The 16529-nt window shown below is 40.8% G+C and overlaps 2 protein-coding genes across 5 annotated transcripts in view; both read left to right on the top strand.

The window, feature by feature from the left end:
- Nucleotides 1–16529, top strand: part of TNRC6B (trinucleotide repeat containing adaptor 6B) — a 315110-nt gene that overhangs the window by 113078 nt on the left and 185503 nt on the right. For 3 of the 4 annotated variants that reach the window (XM_037846115.1, XM_037846118.1, XM_037846114.1), the window contains exon 3: nt 6388–6476. In XM_037846115.1, coding sequence (XP_037702043.1) covers nt 6432–6476 — 45 coding nt within the window. In that variant the 5' untranslated portion in view covers nt 6388–6431. Of the gene's footprint in view, nt 1–6387; nt 6477–8764; nt 8854–16529 lie in introns of all 4 variants that reach the window. The other variant, XM_037846116.1, reaches the window with a different exon arrangement.
- Nucleotides 673–2049, top strand: LOC119541833 (keratin, type I cytoskeletal 18-like). Its single transcript, XM_037846120.1, has one exon. The coding sequence runs from the start codon at nt 710–712 to the stop codon at nt 2003–2005; it is 1296 nt and encodes a 431-aa protein (XP_037702048.1). The 5' UTR covers nt 673–709; the 3' UTR covers nt 2006–2049.

The following is a 16529-nucleotide window of genomic DNA, read 5'->3' as shown; positions in this document are numbered from 1 at the left end:
TCATTCTTTATCCTGATAAATTATATTTCTTGTCTATGAATTTACATATTATAATTAGTTCATATCAGTGAGACCCTGCAATATTTGTCCTTATGTTTCTGTCATTTCACTCAATATAGTGCCCTCAAGGTTTCTTCATCAACCCCTTTTTTTTAAAGATGATTTTGTTCATACACCATACATTCCGTCCTGAGTAAACAATCGGTTTTCCTTGTATAGTCATGTGTTTATGTATTCACCACCATTGTCTCTATCTGTGTAAGAACATCTCCATTTCTTCAACAAAGGAGGAGGAAGAGTCAAAGAAGGTAGAGTGACAGGAGAAAAAGAAAAAAAGAGAGAGAGGAAAAAAAAAAAAACAGAACATGACAGCTAGGAAGCAACAAAAGGAAAGACAGCATTAAACTAAAGTAGACTAAAAAGTCAGACAAGGTCACCAATACCAAGAATCCCATACCGTTCCCCTATGTCCCTCCCCTCCCCCATATGCATTTAGCTTTGGTATATTGCCTATGTTATATTAAAGGAAGCATAATACAATGTTTCTGTTAACTATAGTCTCTAGTTTTCATTGGTTGTATTTTTCCCCCAATCCCACCCCATTTTTAACACCTTGCAGTGTTGACATTCATTTGTTTTACCTCATGTAAAAACATATTTGGGCGTCCATATCCCGAGTCCTGGCCTCTCGCCTCACTCCCCAGACAACATGAGCTTCACCACCCGCTCCACCACCTTCTCCACCAACTACCGATCCCTGGGCTCAGTCCAGTTGCCCAGCCACCGGGTCCGGCCGGCCAGCAGCGCGGCCAGCGTCTATGCGGGCGCCAGGGGCTTGGGCTCCCGTATCTCCGTGTCCCGCTCCTCCAGCTCCCGGGGCAGCTGGGGGTTCGGGGGCCTGGCCGGCGGGGTGGCCGGGGGTCTGGCGGGAATGGGGGGCATCCAGGGCGAGAAGGAGACCATGCAGGCCCTCAACGACCGCCTAGCCTCCTACCTGGACAGGGTGAGAAGCTTGGAGACTGAGAATCGGAGACTGGAGGGCAAAATTCGGGAACACCTGGAGAAGAAGGGACCCCAGGTCAGGGACTGGAGCCACTACTTCAAGATCATCGAGGAACTGAGGGCTCAGATCTTTGAGGTTTCTGTGGACAACGCCCGCATCGTTCTGCAGATTGACAATGCCCGGCTGGCTGCAGATGACTTCAGAGTCAAGTACGAGACGGAGCTGGCCATGCACCAGTCTGTGGAGAGCGACATCCATGGGCTCCGCAAGGTCAATGATGACACCAACGTCACCCGGCTGCAGCTGGAGGCGGAGATCGAGGCTCTCAAAGAGGAGCTGCTCTTCATGAAGAAGAACCATGAGGAGGAAGTAAAGGGCCTACAAGCGCAGATTGCCAGCTCTGGGCTGACTGTGGAGGTGGATGCCCCCAAGTCTGAGGACCTCAGCAAGATCATGGCAGACATCCGAGCCCAGTATGACGAGTTGGCTCAGAAGAACCGAGAGGAGCTGGACAAGTACTGGTCTCAGCAGATTGAAGAGAGCACCACAGTGGTCACCTCTCAGTCCGCTGAGATAGGAGCTGCTGAGATGACACTCATGGAGCTGAGACGTACTGTCCAGTCCTTGGAAATTGACCTGGACTCCATGAGGAATCTGAAAGCCAGCCTGGAGAACAGCCTGCGGGAGGTGGAAGCCCGCTATGCTCTGCAGATGGAGCAGCTCAACGGGGTCCTGCTGCACCTGGAATCGGAGCTGGCACAGACCCGGGCAGAGGGGCAGCGCCAGGCCCAGGAGTACGAGGCCCTGCTGAACATCAAGGTCAAGCTGGAGACTGAGATTGCCACCTATCGCCGCCTGCTAGAAGACGGAGAGGACTTCAGTCTCAGCGACGCCCTGGGCTGCGGCAACTCCATGCAAACCATCCACAAGACCACCACCCGCAGGATTGTGGACGGCAAAGTGGTATCTGAGACCAACGACACCCAAGTTCTGAGGCACTGAGGCAGCAGAAGCAGGGTGCCCTCTGGGGAACCGGTGACCAATAAAAACTTCTGCATCTTCAAAAAAAAAAAAAATATTTGTACCTTTTATCACAATTGTTGAGCACCCTAGGTTTCCCTGAGTTATATAGTCTCAGTCTTTATCTTTCCTCTTTCCTTCTGGTGTTCCACATGTTCCTAACCTTCCTCTTTCAACCATACTCACAGTCATCTTTGTTCAGTGTACTTACATTGCTGTGCTACTATCTCCCAAAACTGTGTTCCAAACCTCTCACTCCTGTCTCTTCCTTTCTGTCTCTAGTGCTCCCTTTAATGTTTCCTGAAGAGCAGATATCTTGTTCACAAACTCTGTCATCTTCTGTTTGTCAGAGAATATTTTGAGCTCTCCCTCATATTTGAAGGACAGTTTTGCTGGATATAGGATTCTTGGTCGGCAGTTTTTCTCTTTCAGTATCTTAAATGTATCACCCCACTTCCTTCTTGCCTCCATGGTTTCTGCTGAGAGATCCGCACATAGTCTTATCAAGCTTCCTTTGTATGTGATGGATCGCTTTTCTCTTGCTGCTTTCAGGATTCTCTTTTTATCTTTGATATTTGATAATCTGATTATTAAATGTCTTGATGTAGGCCTATTTGGATCTATTCTGTTTGGGGTACCCTGCACTTCTTGGATCCGTAATTTTATGTCTTTCATAAGAGATGGGAAATTTTCATTGATTGTTTCTCTATTATTGCTTCTGCCCTTTTTCCTTCTCTTCTCCTTCTGGAACACCCATGACATGTACATTCCTGCATTTTGTTTTGTCCTTAAGTTCCTGGAGACATTGCTTATATTTTCCCATTCTTTTTTCTATCTGTTCTTTTGTGTGTAGGCTTTCAGGTGCCTTGTTCTCCAGTTCCTGAGTATTTTCCTCTGCCTCTTGAGATCTGCTGTTGTATGTCTCTGCTGTGTCCTTCACCTCGTGTGTTGTGCCTTTCATTTCCATAGATTCTGTCAGTTGTTTTTTTGAACTTTTGATTTCTACCTTATGTATGCCCAGTGTTTTCATTATATGCTTCATGTCTTTTTCCATATCTTCCCTAAACGTTCTGAATTGATTCAGCAGTAGTTGTTTAAATTCCTTTATCTCAGTTGAAGTGTAAGTTTGTTCCTTTGACTGGGCCATAACTTTGCCCCTCCTAGTGTAGGTTGTAGTTTTCTGTTGTCTGGGCATCTGGCCTCCTTGGTTACCCCAATCAGGTTTTCCTAGACCAGAATGGGCTCAGGTCTTGGAAGAAGGCAGTAGTTTCAGGTCTCCCTGAGGGTGTGTCTTAGAAGATTGGTACATCCTGTGAGGCCTCAAGTCACTGTGCTTTTCTGCCCAGTAGGTGGCACCTGTCAGCCTGCCACTCCCGACTGCTGTAAGAGGTGTGGCCCATGGCAGTTTTCCCCCAGGCTCTGGGGTCTGGTTCTGAATGGAAGGCGGGTAGTAGAGCTTGGCACCACCTCTTTCCTCTTAGGGATGATATACCCCCTGAGGAGATGTCATTTGCATTTGAATCATCTCTGACTCTGCTATCCCCACCCTTTCTGGGTCTGAGCACTGGGAATTGAAAATGGCTGAGGCTTTCTTCACTGAGCTGAAAAAGGGACAGAAAGACCCCCTTCAGGGTCAGTCTAAGGCCCCCCTCAGTTTCACTCGTCTGCCAGAGACAGCACCTGGTCCTCTGGGCTCTCCCTCCCTCCCAGAGAGGTCCTCCAGCTCTTCAAGGTCAGTTATCACCAAAAGCCTCTGTCTGCTTGTTGGGGATTTGTAGCTTGCTAATTAAAACCCCAGTTAGAGCTCAGCTGAGCTATATTCGCTTGCTCAGTGAGTGCTGCTCTCTAGCACAGCGAGGCTTTGCAGTTCAGGCTGTGGGGTGAGGGGGCTCCCGTCTCGGGTCCACAGTTTTTACTTTCAGATTTTATGCTGCAATCTCAGGCATTCCTCCCAATTCAGGTTGGTATATGATGAGTGGGTGGTCACCTTTGTCCCCCCAAAGTTATTCCAGATTATTTACTATTTGTTCCTGGTTGTTTATTAGTTGTTCCGGTGGACTGACTAGCTTCCACTCCTGTCTATGCCACCATTTTCTTCCTTGCCGTGTCATGTATTCCCTTTTATTGCTGTTGTCTCTTTAGTTGCTCTTTAACATTTATTGAGCACCTATTAATGTACCAAGTTCAAATATATTATTAGTTAGTCCCCAGAATAGCTATTGTTCCCAAATTTCAGTAGGGAAACTGAAACTCAGACAAATTGAGTAACTTTCTCAAGGTCACACAACAAATTAGCATTCAGGTCTGTCTGAATGCTTCAGTTACAGCTACAGCTTTCTCTCCCAGCTCCAGTCACTGTTCTCCTCTTGCCCCTGCAGGCCTAACAGTGGTAAGGAGCCCAGTGTAGCCACTGGGTGCTTTAGTATCCTTTGTCAGCTTCCCTTGTTTCTACTCTTAACACTTTTGAAAATTGAGCACTGGAGTAGTAGAGAAGGTAAGACTTGAACTGGGCCTTGAAGAATGGATAGGATCTTTGTAAGCAGATAGGGGATTTTAAGAAGTGAGTGTAGGGTCAAAGCCTTGGTAACAGCCTTGAAGATGGGGGGAAGGATGGGGAGAGTACATGACAGATGACAGTGTTCCATATTGGGGATAAGGAAAAGGAGTCACTGGGGGAGAAAGAGCAATGGCTCTCAGAGATGGGATGAACTAGAGTAATCAGACAAGTTAAGCTACAAAGAGATTTAAGAGGAACAGGGGGGCCTAATAGATTCCAGAAAGGATGAAACTAAAAAAGCTTTAACTGAGTGAAAGGGCTGCAAGGTAGGTGTGGCAGCCTTTCATAGAGGAATATGCCTACTGCCAACCCTGCTTCCTCTCCTGCCCATGCCTCCCATTGGATTAGCCCAGCCACCAGCCAGAGGGAAGGGAGCCCATTGTTGGAGTCTCCTGGGACACAGAGCTGGGTAGAGAAGAGTGGAGCTTGGATCTGGAGAGGCCAGAGAAGAGTAAACTGCAGCAGGCCAAGGACTTGCCATTAGTGTGGCCCTGTGAGCATGGAGTCCCAAGGTGTCTCCTTAGTCAGCTATGTTATAATGTGTCATCTATGAAATGCACTCTGTTAGCTATAGTAGAATGAGAACTGTGAAGTAATTTGAATGCCAAATCTTTCTAGATATTTTATTGTTTTTCCAGTGCATAATTGTCATAAACAGGTGAGGGGCAAGATCAAAGAGAAGGCCTGTTTCACTTGTCATGAGCCTCAGTAGCTTGTTTTATAGAGGGAGTGGGCAGTATCAGTTAATGTGGGAATGAGTGAGTGGAGTTGATCGAGAGAGCATCTACTCTACTGATTTTATGCTTTACATCATGTAATTATACATCTGATCCCCAAAAACCTTTTTAGGTAAGAACAGATATTTTGATGTTCCTCAAACATGTTCCCACCCCCACCCCCGAAAACATGAGGAAAAATTCCTGGAAGTGCCTTTCTGGCCTCAGGTCCTGTAGCTGGTAATTGAGAAGCCTGTACCAGAACCAGACCGCCGGGTGCTAATTGCCAAGGATACATTGTCAGGCATCTTTTTGGCTTTTATATTTTGTAGCCATTATAAATACTTTTAAAATACTTTTAAAGTATTTGAAAGGTTTTATAATATTAGAACCTATATATAAAATGAAGATTTTTTTTGTCAGTTTGAGTAATTATTCCTCAACAATTACATACTTAGTAAATTAATTTAAATGTTACATAAATTTTTAGTCATTTCCTTTTGGTACATTTTAATTGATAAAATTTAACAAACTTGCTTGACATATTTTATTCTTAAAGGAAAAACTTCTACTTCTTATTGTCTTGCCTTATAAGCCTGTTCTCGTATAAAAAGAAATGGACATTTAGTTTATTAAGCAGATTTTCTTAAAATAAAAAAGTGGGATCAACCTTTAGAGTGCATCTTAATTTCATGTTATAAAAATCTGAGAATGTTGAACACAAATTGTAAAGCCAAGAAACCCCAGGCAATTCCAGTAGCCTAGCCTAATACCCAGGCACTGTGAACTGCTATTGCAAAACAACTGGTAGGCTTCCTTTCTGACAGGCTGGGGTCTGTACTGTACGAATTGTTAAAAATTTTCAATACCACCTCTGCCAAAAGCCAAGTAAAATGGAGAAAGAAAGCTGTTTAATATAGATATTATATTTAATACATGTGTATTTTACATATACATACAAACTACTTAAGTTACTTAAAGTAAATTTTTCACAGTGTTCATGGCAGCTCTGGTGACAGAATTTCAATGTAAATCTTTGAACAAATATTTGCATGGAATTCCTTATGTATATTTTTTCTCGTCTCTTTTAGGCAGTATTTGCGCGTTTCTGCAGAGTTTTGCACAGTCTGTTCCCATGCAAACCAATGAAGGAGAAATATCTGAAGAAAGCAGCTCTAAGGTCAGTAAATTACTGAAAGTACAAACAAGATGAGCACAAATTAAACCACAGAGGTAGTGGATGAGTAAAATGGATGTTTTGTGTTATGTGAATTTAAAAATTAGTTTGACTTAAATTAGAATCTAACCTAAGATTGAGAAGGTTTTTTCTTCCCAAAATACAATTTTGTTACTTTATATACAAATTATACTGAATGCACAGAACTTTATGATTCTTTTTTAGAAGACTAGCACTGAATCTTTCAAAAAATTCATTATGAAAGTTATATGTGCCCCTTATAAAAAATTAAAACATATCAGAACAGGTGAAAATTAAAGCCTTTCCTTTATTCCTGCTGCATAGAGGCAGTCCCTGGTAATTTTTAGATATTTTGCTATTGTGAATTTTTAAACGGTAATTTGGTTTGGTTTTTCAAGCTAAAAGTAGAACATTATCATTGTCAAGCTGTATAGATAAATAGTCATGTATGTGTTTATCTATTTCCCTATTTATGCCTGGCTCCATGTCCTGCATTTCCTTGAATCTTACTCTACCTGGTCATATGAGACCTTCAGTATCACCTTCACTTCCCTCTTTCTCCACTCAAAATTGTCTCCTCCGTCCAGGGAGCATCTGAAGGTATCTTACATTTTCTCCTGAACAGTACCTAGCACCCACAGCATTATATCCTGCCCTGAATCCACCTGAAGTCCTTTGCTGCTTCCAATACACTGCTACCAGCACTCTCCATGGGAGTGCTTGTTCCTTCACCTGAGCAAACAGTGGAGAGGTGTCAGAATGTCACTGGGTTTCCATCATCCCAGTCCTCACTGCCTGTTGGCGCCATGCTCTGCTTCACGGAGTGTTAGAGAAGCTGTGCTCTTCTCAGCTCTTCTGTATTTTGTGAGCTGGGCTTCAGAGAAGCAGTGCTTGTGCCTGAAGTCTCAGGGTTCCTCAGGAAAAGAGCTCATTCTGCTTCTTCCTGAATCCCCTCTCTCTTCAGGATTGGGTAGAAGGACAGATACCATCCTGTCCTCTTGTTTTTCTTCCCATCTCACCAGATCTCTTCCGTCTTTCTGTAGCCAAGAGAGTTATCTATAAACTGTTCTTCAGACTCAGCTAGACCCTGAATCTCATTTAGGGTTAGTTGGAACCTTTGAGGTGTACACATATACATGCGCACTATAAATCCTCCTCAGACACACACATGGACGCATACAGACACAAAAGGTAGACACACTCCTCAGAATTTCTGAAATACATGCATACCCTTGCCCAGGATCCTAATTCATTAATTTGTAATGAAACATGATTTCTACGATCCTCTGACTAGTACATTCTTTCCATGGAAAGTTAAATTGTACCTGGGAGATTGCTTGGTGACCAAAACAGAATATTTTATTGTCATAAACTCAGTTTTCACCTCTTTCTGGAAAAGAAAGGCTAGATTTCTTGATTTTTTTAATTCTGAAAAGTTTATCAGTTTACAGTCAATTAAACTAAAAAGAACATTCTTTTTATACTTATAGTAAGTAGATGCTTCTCTTATCAGAAATTAGAGTATAACTTCAACTTCATCAGTCTTGCTGTTTTTGTGTTTTTTTTCTTTGTTTCTCTTTCTTTAAAACCTTATTACATTTGGAATGATTTGATTTTAATGCAGGAATTTGTCATAATTAGTGCTATGCTAGTAATTTGTGAATGTCTGTTAACAGAAATAAGTCAGAAAAGGTAGCTGAGTTTGAGGGAAAGTGGGGAATTTTTAATAAAACAGTGATTTTGAGCTAAATTCATTCACATGTTTAAAGAAATAATTCTTGAGTGCCTGTTATGTACTGAACTCAGGGAATACAACAATGAACCAAAATGACATGGTTCCTAGCCTCAAGGTAGTGGGAGACACAAAATAAACAAACATAAAAAAATATGATAATTACAGATTATGGGTCAGAGTAGGAAGAAAATAAAATAAAATAGAGACTGGGAGGACAAGCATAGATTGGTCAGGGAAGGCCTGTCTGAGGTGACATTTCAGCTGAGGATGAAAAGATGAAGGAATAGGTTATGCAAAGAGTTGGAAGAAAAGTGTCCTGGACACAGGCAACAGCTGCGAAAGCCCTTGGCCTCTTCCAAGATCTGTCAGAAGACCTGTGTGGCCAAGTGCCTGGATAGGAGGTTGGAGGTGGAGGCAGAGGCCTTGCAAGGCCTTGAAGGCCATGGTATGGAATGTGGGTTTATTCTGCATACTGGGAAGCCATTGAAGGCTGTTCAATTGAGGAGTAACGTGATATGATTTGCGTTTTTAAAAGATGACTCGGGCTGCTGTGTGGAGAATGGATTGGAGAGAGGCAAGAGTGGAAGCAGGGAGCCCAGTGAGGAGGCAGTTGCAGTCATTCAGGTGAGAGAGAAGATGGGGACTGGATTAGTGTGGTGACACTGGAAATGGAGGAAAGACAGACTTGAGGTGAATTTTGGAGGTAAAACTGACATGACTTGTGGATGAATTGGAATACTTTCCATCATAGAAATCAAGAAGAGAATTTCAAGAAAAGGAGTGATCAGTAATGTCAGATGCTGCCAAGAAGTAAGAAGGTTCATAACTAAGAAAAGACAACTGAATTTGTTTAAGAGCTAATTAAAGGAAAGGACATGAGAAAACTTTTTGAGGAGATGGAGATGTTCTGTATCTGATAGGTATGTGGGTTACACAGATATATCCATTTGTCAAAATGGTATTACTAAAATTTGTGTATTATAATGTATGCTCATTTTACCTGTAAATTAATCATAAGCAAATAGAAGTGGATGATGAATGGAGGTATAGATGAAATGAGTTGGCAGAATGTTGATAACTCTTGAAGCTAGGTGATGGGGACATGTTGGTTCATTTATACTATTCTGTTTACTTTGTATGTGTTTGAAATTTTGCAAAATAAAAAAATTAAAGAGCTTATTGATGGTGTTCAAGATTTCCATTTCATTAGTGCAGGAAGGGCAGAAACCAAATTTTATGGGTTAAAGAGAAATTAAATGGAAAGAAAGTAAGAGTTATGCCTATAGTCTGCCGTACAAATTTAGGAAGTTTGGAAGTAAATGGAGAAAAGAAGTAGAATAGCAATGATGAGAGGTTGGTTCAAGGGAAAGATTTTTTAAAAAATGGAGTAGGCCTATGCATGTTTGAGAAAAGAGGGAAGAAATTAGTGGAGGACGGCAGAGAGGATAATTATGAAAAAGTGTTCACCAGATTCATGAACTTGAAGGAACTTGGGCATCAAGGAATCCAGTCCCCTTGGGCCACAGTTAGTGACTGAGCTCGGGCCTGAATCCCGCTCTTCTGATTCCTGTTGGAGAGAGATTTGGAGAGGGGAGGAAAGAAAGTGGAGTTTTCTTAGCATTCTTATGCTTTTCTTAGCATTGCCTCTGAAATAGAAGTCATTGTTATTTGGAGAGTATAAAGTGCAAGTGCAAGATTGAGGACTTGAACTGACAAGCTTAGATTTTCTATTAAGGAGGACAGGTCAGTATAGTTTTTAAAAATCCATATAAGTGTTGTGGAACTAAAAAGCAGGGATGCTTAGAGTTGAACAGAATTGGTCAAGGAAGTCTTGGAGTATGTGAATGCTGTTGTTCTATTAAAGATATAGTCTCTGAAACTTTCAACATTTTCCAAAGCCTTTTTTTTTCTTTTTTTGGAGAGAATGTTTGTTTAAGTTCACGGATGGACCAGGGACAATTTGTTCTTTGACAGTGGGAAAATATAGACATCAATCTCTTGAGTTTAGAATGACTCCTTTTCTCTGCCTTAAGATATAAAGAATGAGTTTCCAGAAGACTCCTGTACATAGGCCATACATAATTCTTGAATTAAGTACAAGTGTTCTTTCTTTTTTCCTTGGATATTTTACCTCTTTCCTTTCCTTCCTTCCTTTTATTAATTCAGCAAATATTTATTGAGCACCTACTGTGTGCCAGGAATTGTGCTACATACTGGCGCCTAAGAGTTGCCCCATTGAACTAGTGGGTGGGTTTTTTTGTTTGTTTGTTTTGTTTTTTTTAATTCTTGGAGCTCTGAGCATTGTGAGTGGAGGCAGGAACAAAGAATGTTAAATTTCAAATAAGTTTAGAATTGGCTTTTTTCCCCTGAATGGTCACTAGAATACAATTTTGTGTGACCTAATAACTTTCTTCAAGAGAGTTCTGCTATTTGAGTGAAAGGAAGAGTAGTTAACAGAGTTATTATTAATGTGAAACTTCAGAAGCTCCTGATTATATCCTTTGGAGACACAGTGGCTATTCCTTATATTTTTCTCAAGGACTACTTCAAGGTTTATTTAATTTCCCTGTTGTGAATGTGCGAGAGAGAAAATTGAATGTAACTAACAGTTACACGTGAATCTGTCTTATTGTTCCACACTTCAAGAAGTTAAATATGAAAATTATGTTCTGTTAAAAGTCTTGATGACATATCAGGAAATCTAAAGGCTGGAGTATGTAGCTCGCTGGCCTGATTCCCTTAGAGAAAGAATCACATGACCTCACCTATGGACAGTTATGTAGCTATGTTGTCAGTTTGGTCTGAAAATGGACACTATTTTACCTGTCATATGTGGCTTTGACACTTGAATGCAATGATCAGTTTTCTTAGTGCCAAGTCTTAACTATTATGTAATGGAGTAGAGATTACTAGAGATGTTTCAGTTCTATTGTGGATTTATTGACATATCTCAGACCTCAGTTATTTATTTATATTGCGGCCCGCCTTTTTTTACCTTGAAAAAAATCTTTTTATTTTGAAATAATTTCAAACTCACTCACTTCCTCCCTCCCTCCCTTCCTTCCTTCCTATGTACATATCTACCTATGTATCTATGTATCTATGTATCTATGTCTTTATCTTCTAAACAATTGAAATTAGGTTGCATATATCCTGCTCCTTGACCATTTAATACTTCCATTCATATTTCCTTTGAACAGTGATATTCACTTATGTCACTTCATTATGTACAGTTATCAAGCTCAAGAACGTAACACTGATATAAAGCCTATATTCCAGTTTTTCCAATTGCCCCAATAATTTCCTTTTTGTCCCAGTATTGTACCTTCTTTTTTATTCATTTTATTGAGACATTATTAAAAAATGACATACTTTTATAGTCAGTTATTCAGCTAATTCTTTAATTTAATAAACACTTATTGGACACCTACATGCTGATGTTCTAGGTGCAGGAATGCAAAATATGTAAGGCATGGTCCCTGCATGTGGTGTAGTCTAGTTGAGGGAGCTTTTCAGACTGTGAGGGCTGCACCAGTGGTATCAACTGTGCACTTTGGGGATTAAGTCAGACAATTAATTCTTCCTGGAAGGAATCTCCACAATGGAGGAGGTAACACTGAGATTTTGTAGAAGAATAAGTTTTTTTGTTTGTTTTTGTTGGTGGATGGGTGGTGGGGTTGGGAAAGTCATTACAAGCAGAGGGAATAGCATGTAGCATGTAAGTGGAAAAGCATGACAGGAGATGGAGAAAAGGTTAGAGTATTTTTCAGGTATCTCTGATATCTTGCTGTGTATTAAACCACTGCAAAACTTATTGGTTTAAAACCACCACCACAACAATCTTTTATTATCACTCATGATTCTGTGGATTCGTTGGGTTCAGTAGGGTGGTCCTTCTGCTCCAGAGTGGTGCTGGCTGGGGTTGCCGTGATCTGGAGGCCCAACTGGTCAGGAATATCCAACGTGGCTCACTCTCATGGCTGGCTGTTGGTGTTGGCTGCCAGGTGGGAGCTTAGTTTGAAGCTGTTGACCTGAGCGTCAAGAATCTCTTCCACATGGACTTTCTAACATGGTCTCTCTACATGGCAATTCTAAAGTTCTAGAATAAGTAGAACAAAGTGTCAAAGAATACCATTAACACAAGCCAGTCAACAATAAACTCCTAGGCAAGAGAGAGAAACTGACTTTCAGAGAAAACTTATCAAGATAATCAGATGCCTAGATATCAGCAAAAAATTAAAAGCCAACTGAGAAACAAGTTATGGCCCAGTCAGAGGAACACATGAAAACTTGATTAGAACAACTAATCAAAGGTGTTCAAACAAATCTCCTAAATCAATTCAAGGAAGTGAAGGAAAATATGGTTAAAGAGATAAAAGATAATTAAGAAGATACTCAGTGAGCATAAAGAAGTATTTGAAAGTATGAAGAGAAACATTACAGAACTTATAGAAATGAAAGGCACAATAGAAGAAAATACATTAGAGGCATATAGTAGCAGATTTGAACAGGCAGAAATTTGAAAATAGGATAATCAAAATCTCATAGAAGAACACATGGAGGAAAGAATGGAAAAAAAATTGAACAGGGTCTCAGGGAAGTGAATGACAGCATGAAGCACACAAATATATGTATCATGGATGTCTGAGAAGGTAAAGGGAAGAGAAAGAGGGCAGAAAGAATATTTGAGGAAATAATAGTTGAAAATTTCCCAGTTCTGATGAAAGATATAAATATACATGTCCAAGAAGTGCAACATATTCAAACCAGAATAAATCCTAATAATACATACTAACCAGAATGTCAGATGCCAAAGATAAAGAGAGAATCCAAAAAACAGCAAGGGAAAAGCATTTCATCACATACAAGGGAACTGCAATAAGATGAAGTGCCAATTTCTCATCAGAAACCAAGAAGACAGTGGTATGATGAATTTAAGGTACTAAGAGAAAAACTGCCAGCCAAGAATTCTTTATCTGGTGAAACTGTCCTTCAAAAATGAGGGAGAAGGCATTGGCTTCCTTGTGAGACCAAGGGAGGAGATGTTTGTTTATTGCAGGATCTGTATTTTCTGTAGTCCATTAGATGGTTTGACTTGTGTGGTCAGTTTATTCAAACACCATAATTCCATGGAACTTTGAATAGAAAGTGAGATTTGATAGGTTTGTATAGGTTATTGTGAAACAGCGATACATCCCAGAATAATTTGGGCAGAGAATAAAAATATATATGCAAGTCCCCCCCTGGGGAGTTGAGGGAAAATGCAGAAATGTTGGACTTCCCCACCTGGGTTGTTGCTGATATTCTCACAAACATTGAGGACTGACAGTTGGTATGCCAAGCCCCCTATCTTGGGGCTTGCCCTTATGAAACTCATTGCTGCAGAGAGGAGGCTAAGCTTGCTTGTGATTGTACCTAAGAGCCTCCTCCTGAATGCCTCTGTTGCTCAGATGTGGCCCTCTCTCTAGCTAAGCCAACTTGGCAGGTGAACTCACTGCCCTCCCACCTACATGGGACCTGACTCCAAGGGGTGTAAATATTCCTGGCAACACAGGAGATGACTCCCGAGGATGAGCCTGAACCCAGCATCATGGGATTGAGAACATCTTGACCAAAAGGGGGAAGTGAAATGAAACAAAATAAAGTTTCAGTGACTGAGAGATTTCAGATGCAGTTGAGAGGTCACTCTGGTGGGCATTCTTATGCACTATATAGATATCCCTTTTTAGGTTTTAGTGTATTGGAATAGCTAGAAGTAAATATCTTGAAACTATCAAACTGCAACATTTGTGTAACTATGTAGCTTACATGGGGTGATAGTGTGATTGTGAAAATCTTGTGGATCACACTCCCTTTGTCCAGTGTATGGATGGATGAGTAGAAAAATGGGGACAAAAACTAAATGAAAACTAGGGTGGGATGGGGGGCATGATTTGGAAAACAGATTTCTTTTTTACTTTTATTTTTTATTCCTATTTTTATTCTTTCTGGTATAAGGAAAATGTTCAAAAATAGATTGTGGTGATGAATGCACAACTATATATATGATGGTACTAAGAACAGTTGGTTGTACACCATGGATGATTGTATAGTATGTGAATATATATCAATAAGACTTAATTTATATAAAAAAAAACAAAAAAAAATGAGGGAGAGTTTAAAATACTCACAGATATACAGAAACTGAGAGAGTTCATCAGAAAGAAACCAGCACTACAAGAAATACTAAAGGGAGTTCTGCTGGCTGAACGGAAAAGACAGGAGAGAGAGGCTTGGAGTAGAGTGTAGAAATGAGTATCATCAGTAAGGGTAACTAAAAAGGTAAAGAGAGCCAAAATAAGATATAGCATATAAAAAACAAGGTATAAAATGGTTGAAGTAAAAGTACTGCCTTCATAATAATAATATTGAATGTTAATGGATTGAACTCCCAGTCAAAAGACACAGATTGGCAGAATGGATAAAAAAAACTTTGATCCATTTATATGCTGTCTACAAGAGGCTCACCTTAGACTCAAGGACCCAAAGAGGTTGACAGTGAAAGTTTGGAAAAAGATATTCCGCTCAAACAGTAACCAAAAAAGAGCTGGGGTAGCTGTACTAATATTGAGCAAAAATAGACTTTAAATGCAAAATTGTTATAAGAGACGAAGAAGGACACTATATATTAATAATAAGGGGCAATCCACCAAGAAGAATTAACAGTTGTAAATATGTATGCACCTAACCAGAGTGCCCCAAAATATATGAGGCACACACTGGCAAAACAGAAGAGCAAAATAGACATCTCTACAATGACAGTTGGAGACTTCAATACATCCCTGTCTTCAATAGATAGAATATCTAGATAGAGAATCAATAAAGAAACAGGGAGCTTGAAAAATACTATAAATGAACCAGACCTAACAGACATATAGAGAACATTGCACCTGAAAACAGCAGGATATACATTCTTCTTAAGTGCTTATGGATCATTTTCCAGAATAGACCACATGTTGGATCACAAAACAAGTCTCAATAAATTTAAAAAGATTGAAATTATATGAGGCCCTTTCTCTGACCATAATGGAGTGAAGCCAGAAATCAGTAACTAGTGGAGAACTGAAAAATTCAAAAATATATGGAGGTTGAACAGCACACTCTTAAACCAGTGGGTCAAAGAATAAATTGCATGAAAAAAAAGAGGATCTAAGATGTGGCATAGAGAGGAGTGGAAGCTAGTTAGTCCCCCCTGGAACAATTAATAAGCAACCAGGAACAGCTAGTAAATAATCTGGAATAACTGCAGGGGAAAAAACGTGACCATCTACCCATCATACACCAACCTGAATTGGGAGGAATCCTGAGATCACAGCATAAAATCTGTAAGTAAAAACTGTGGATCCGGGCTGGGAGCCCCCTTCCTCCACAGCCAGAGCTGCAAAGCCTCATGGAGCCAGAGAGCAGCTCTCTCTGAGTGAGCGAATATAGCAAAGCTGAGCTCCAACTGAGGTTTTAATTAACAAATGTGGACTGCTCAACACGAATCCCCAACAAGCAGACAGAGGCTTTGGGTGACTACGGACCTTGGAGAGCCAGAGGGTGGCTGCGGACTGGCCCTGAAGAGGGCTTTTTGTCGCTGTTTCGGATCAGTGGAGAAAGCCTCAGGCATTTTCAGTTCCCAGTGCTCTGACCCAGGCAAGGGTGGAGATAGCACAGAGAGAGACCATTGAAATGTTAATGACCTCTCCCTAGGGTCTATCTTCTCTAATAGGAAAGGATGGGGCCCAGCTCTACTACCCACCTTCCATTCAGAACCAGACCCCAGAGCCTGGGGGAAAACAGCCACGGGCCACACCTCCTTACACCAGTCTGGAGTTACAGGCTGACAGGCGCCACCTGCTGGGCAAAAAGCACAGTGACCTGAGGCCTAACAGGTGTACCAATTTTGTAAGACACATCCTCAGGGAAACCAGATACTGAATATTTCTTCTTTCTGGGACCGGAGCCTGTTCTGGTCTGGGAAAACCTGATTGGGGTAATCAAGGAAACCATGCCTAGACAACAGAAAACGACAACTACTACACTAAGAAAAATGAAGTTATGGTCCAGTCAAAGGAACAAACTTACACTTCAACTGAGATACAGGAATTTAAACAACTAATACTAAGTCAATTCAGAAAGTTTAGGGAAGATATGGCAAAAGTGATGAACCATATAATGAAAACACTGTGCGTACATAAGGTAGAAATTGAAAGTTCGAAAAACCAACTGGTAGAATCTATGGAAATGAAAGGCACAACGCAAGATATGAAAGACAC

This window comes from Choloepus didactylus, chromosome 8 (assembly GCF_015220235.1).
Source record: "Choloepus didactylus isolate mChoDid1 chromosome 8, mChoDid1.pri, whole genome shotgun sequence".
Taxonomy (NCBI): Eukaryota; Metazoa; Chordata; class Mammalia; order Pilosa; family Megalonychidae; genus Choloepus; species Choloepus didactylus.
This window is presented reverse-complemented; position numbering and strand designations above follow the sequence as displayed.

Excerpts from the sequence above, each read along its gene's own strand:
- LOC119541833 (XM_037846120.1), top strand. The coding sequence starts at position 710 with ATGAGCTTCACCACCCGCTCCACCACCTTCTCCACCAACTACCGATCC.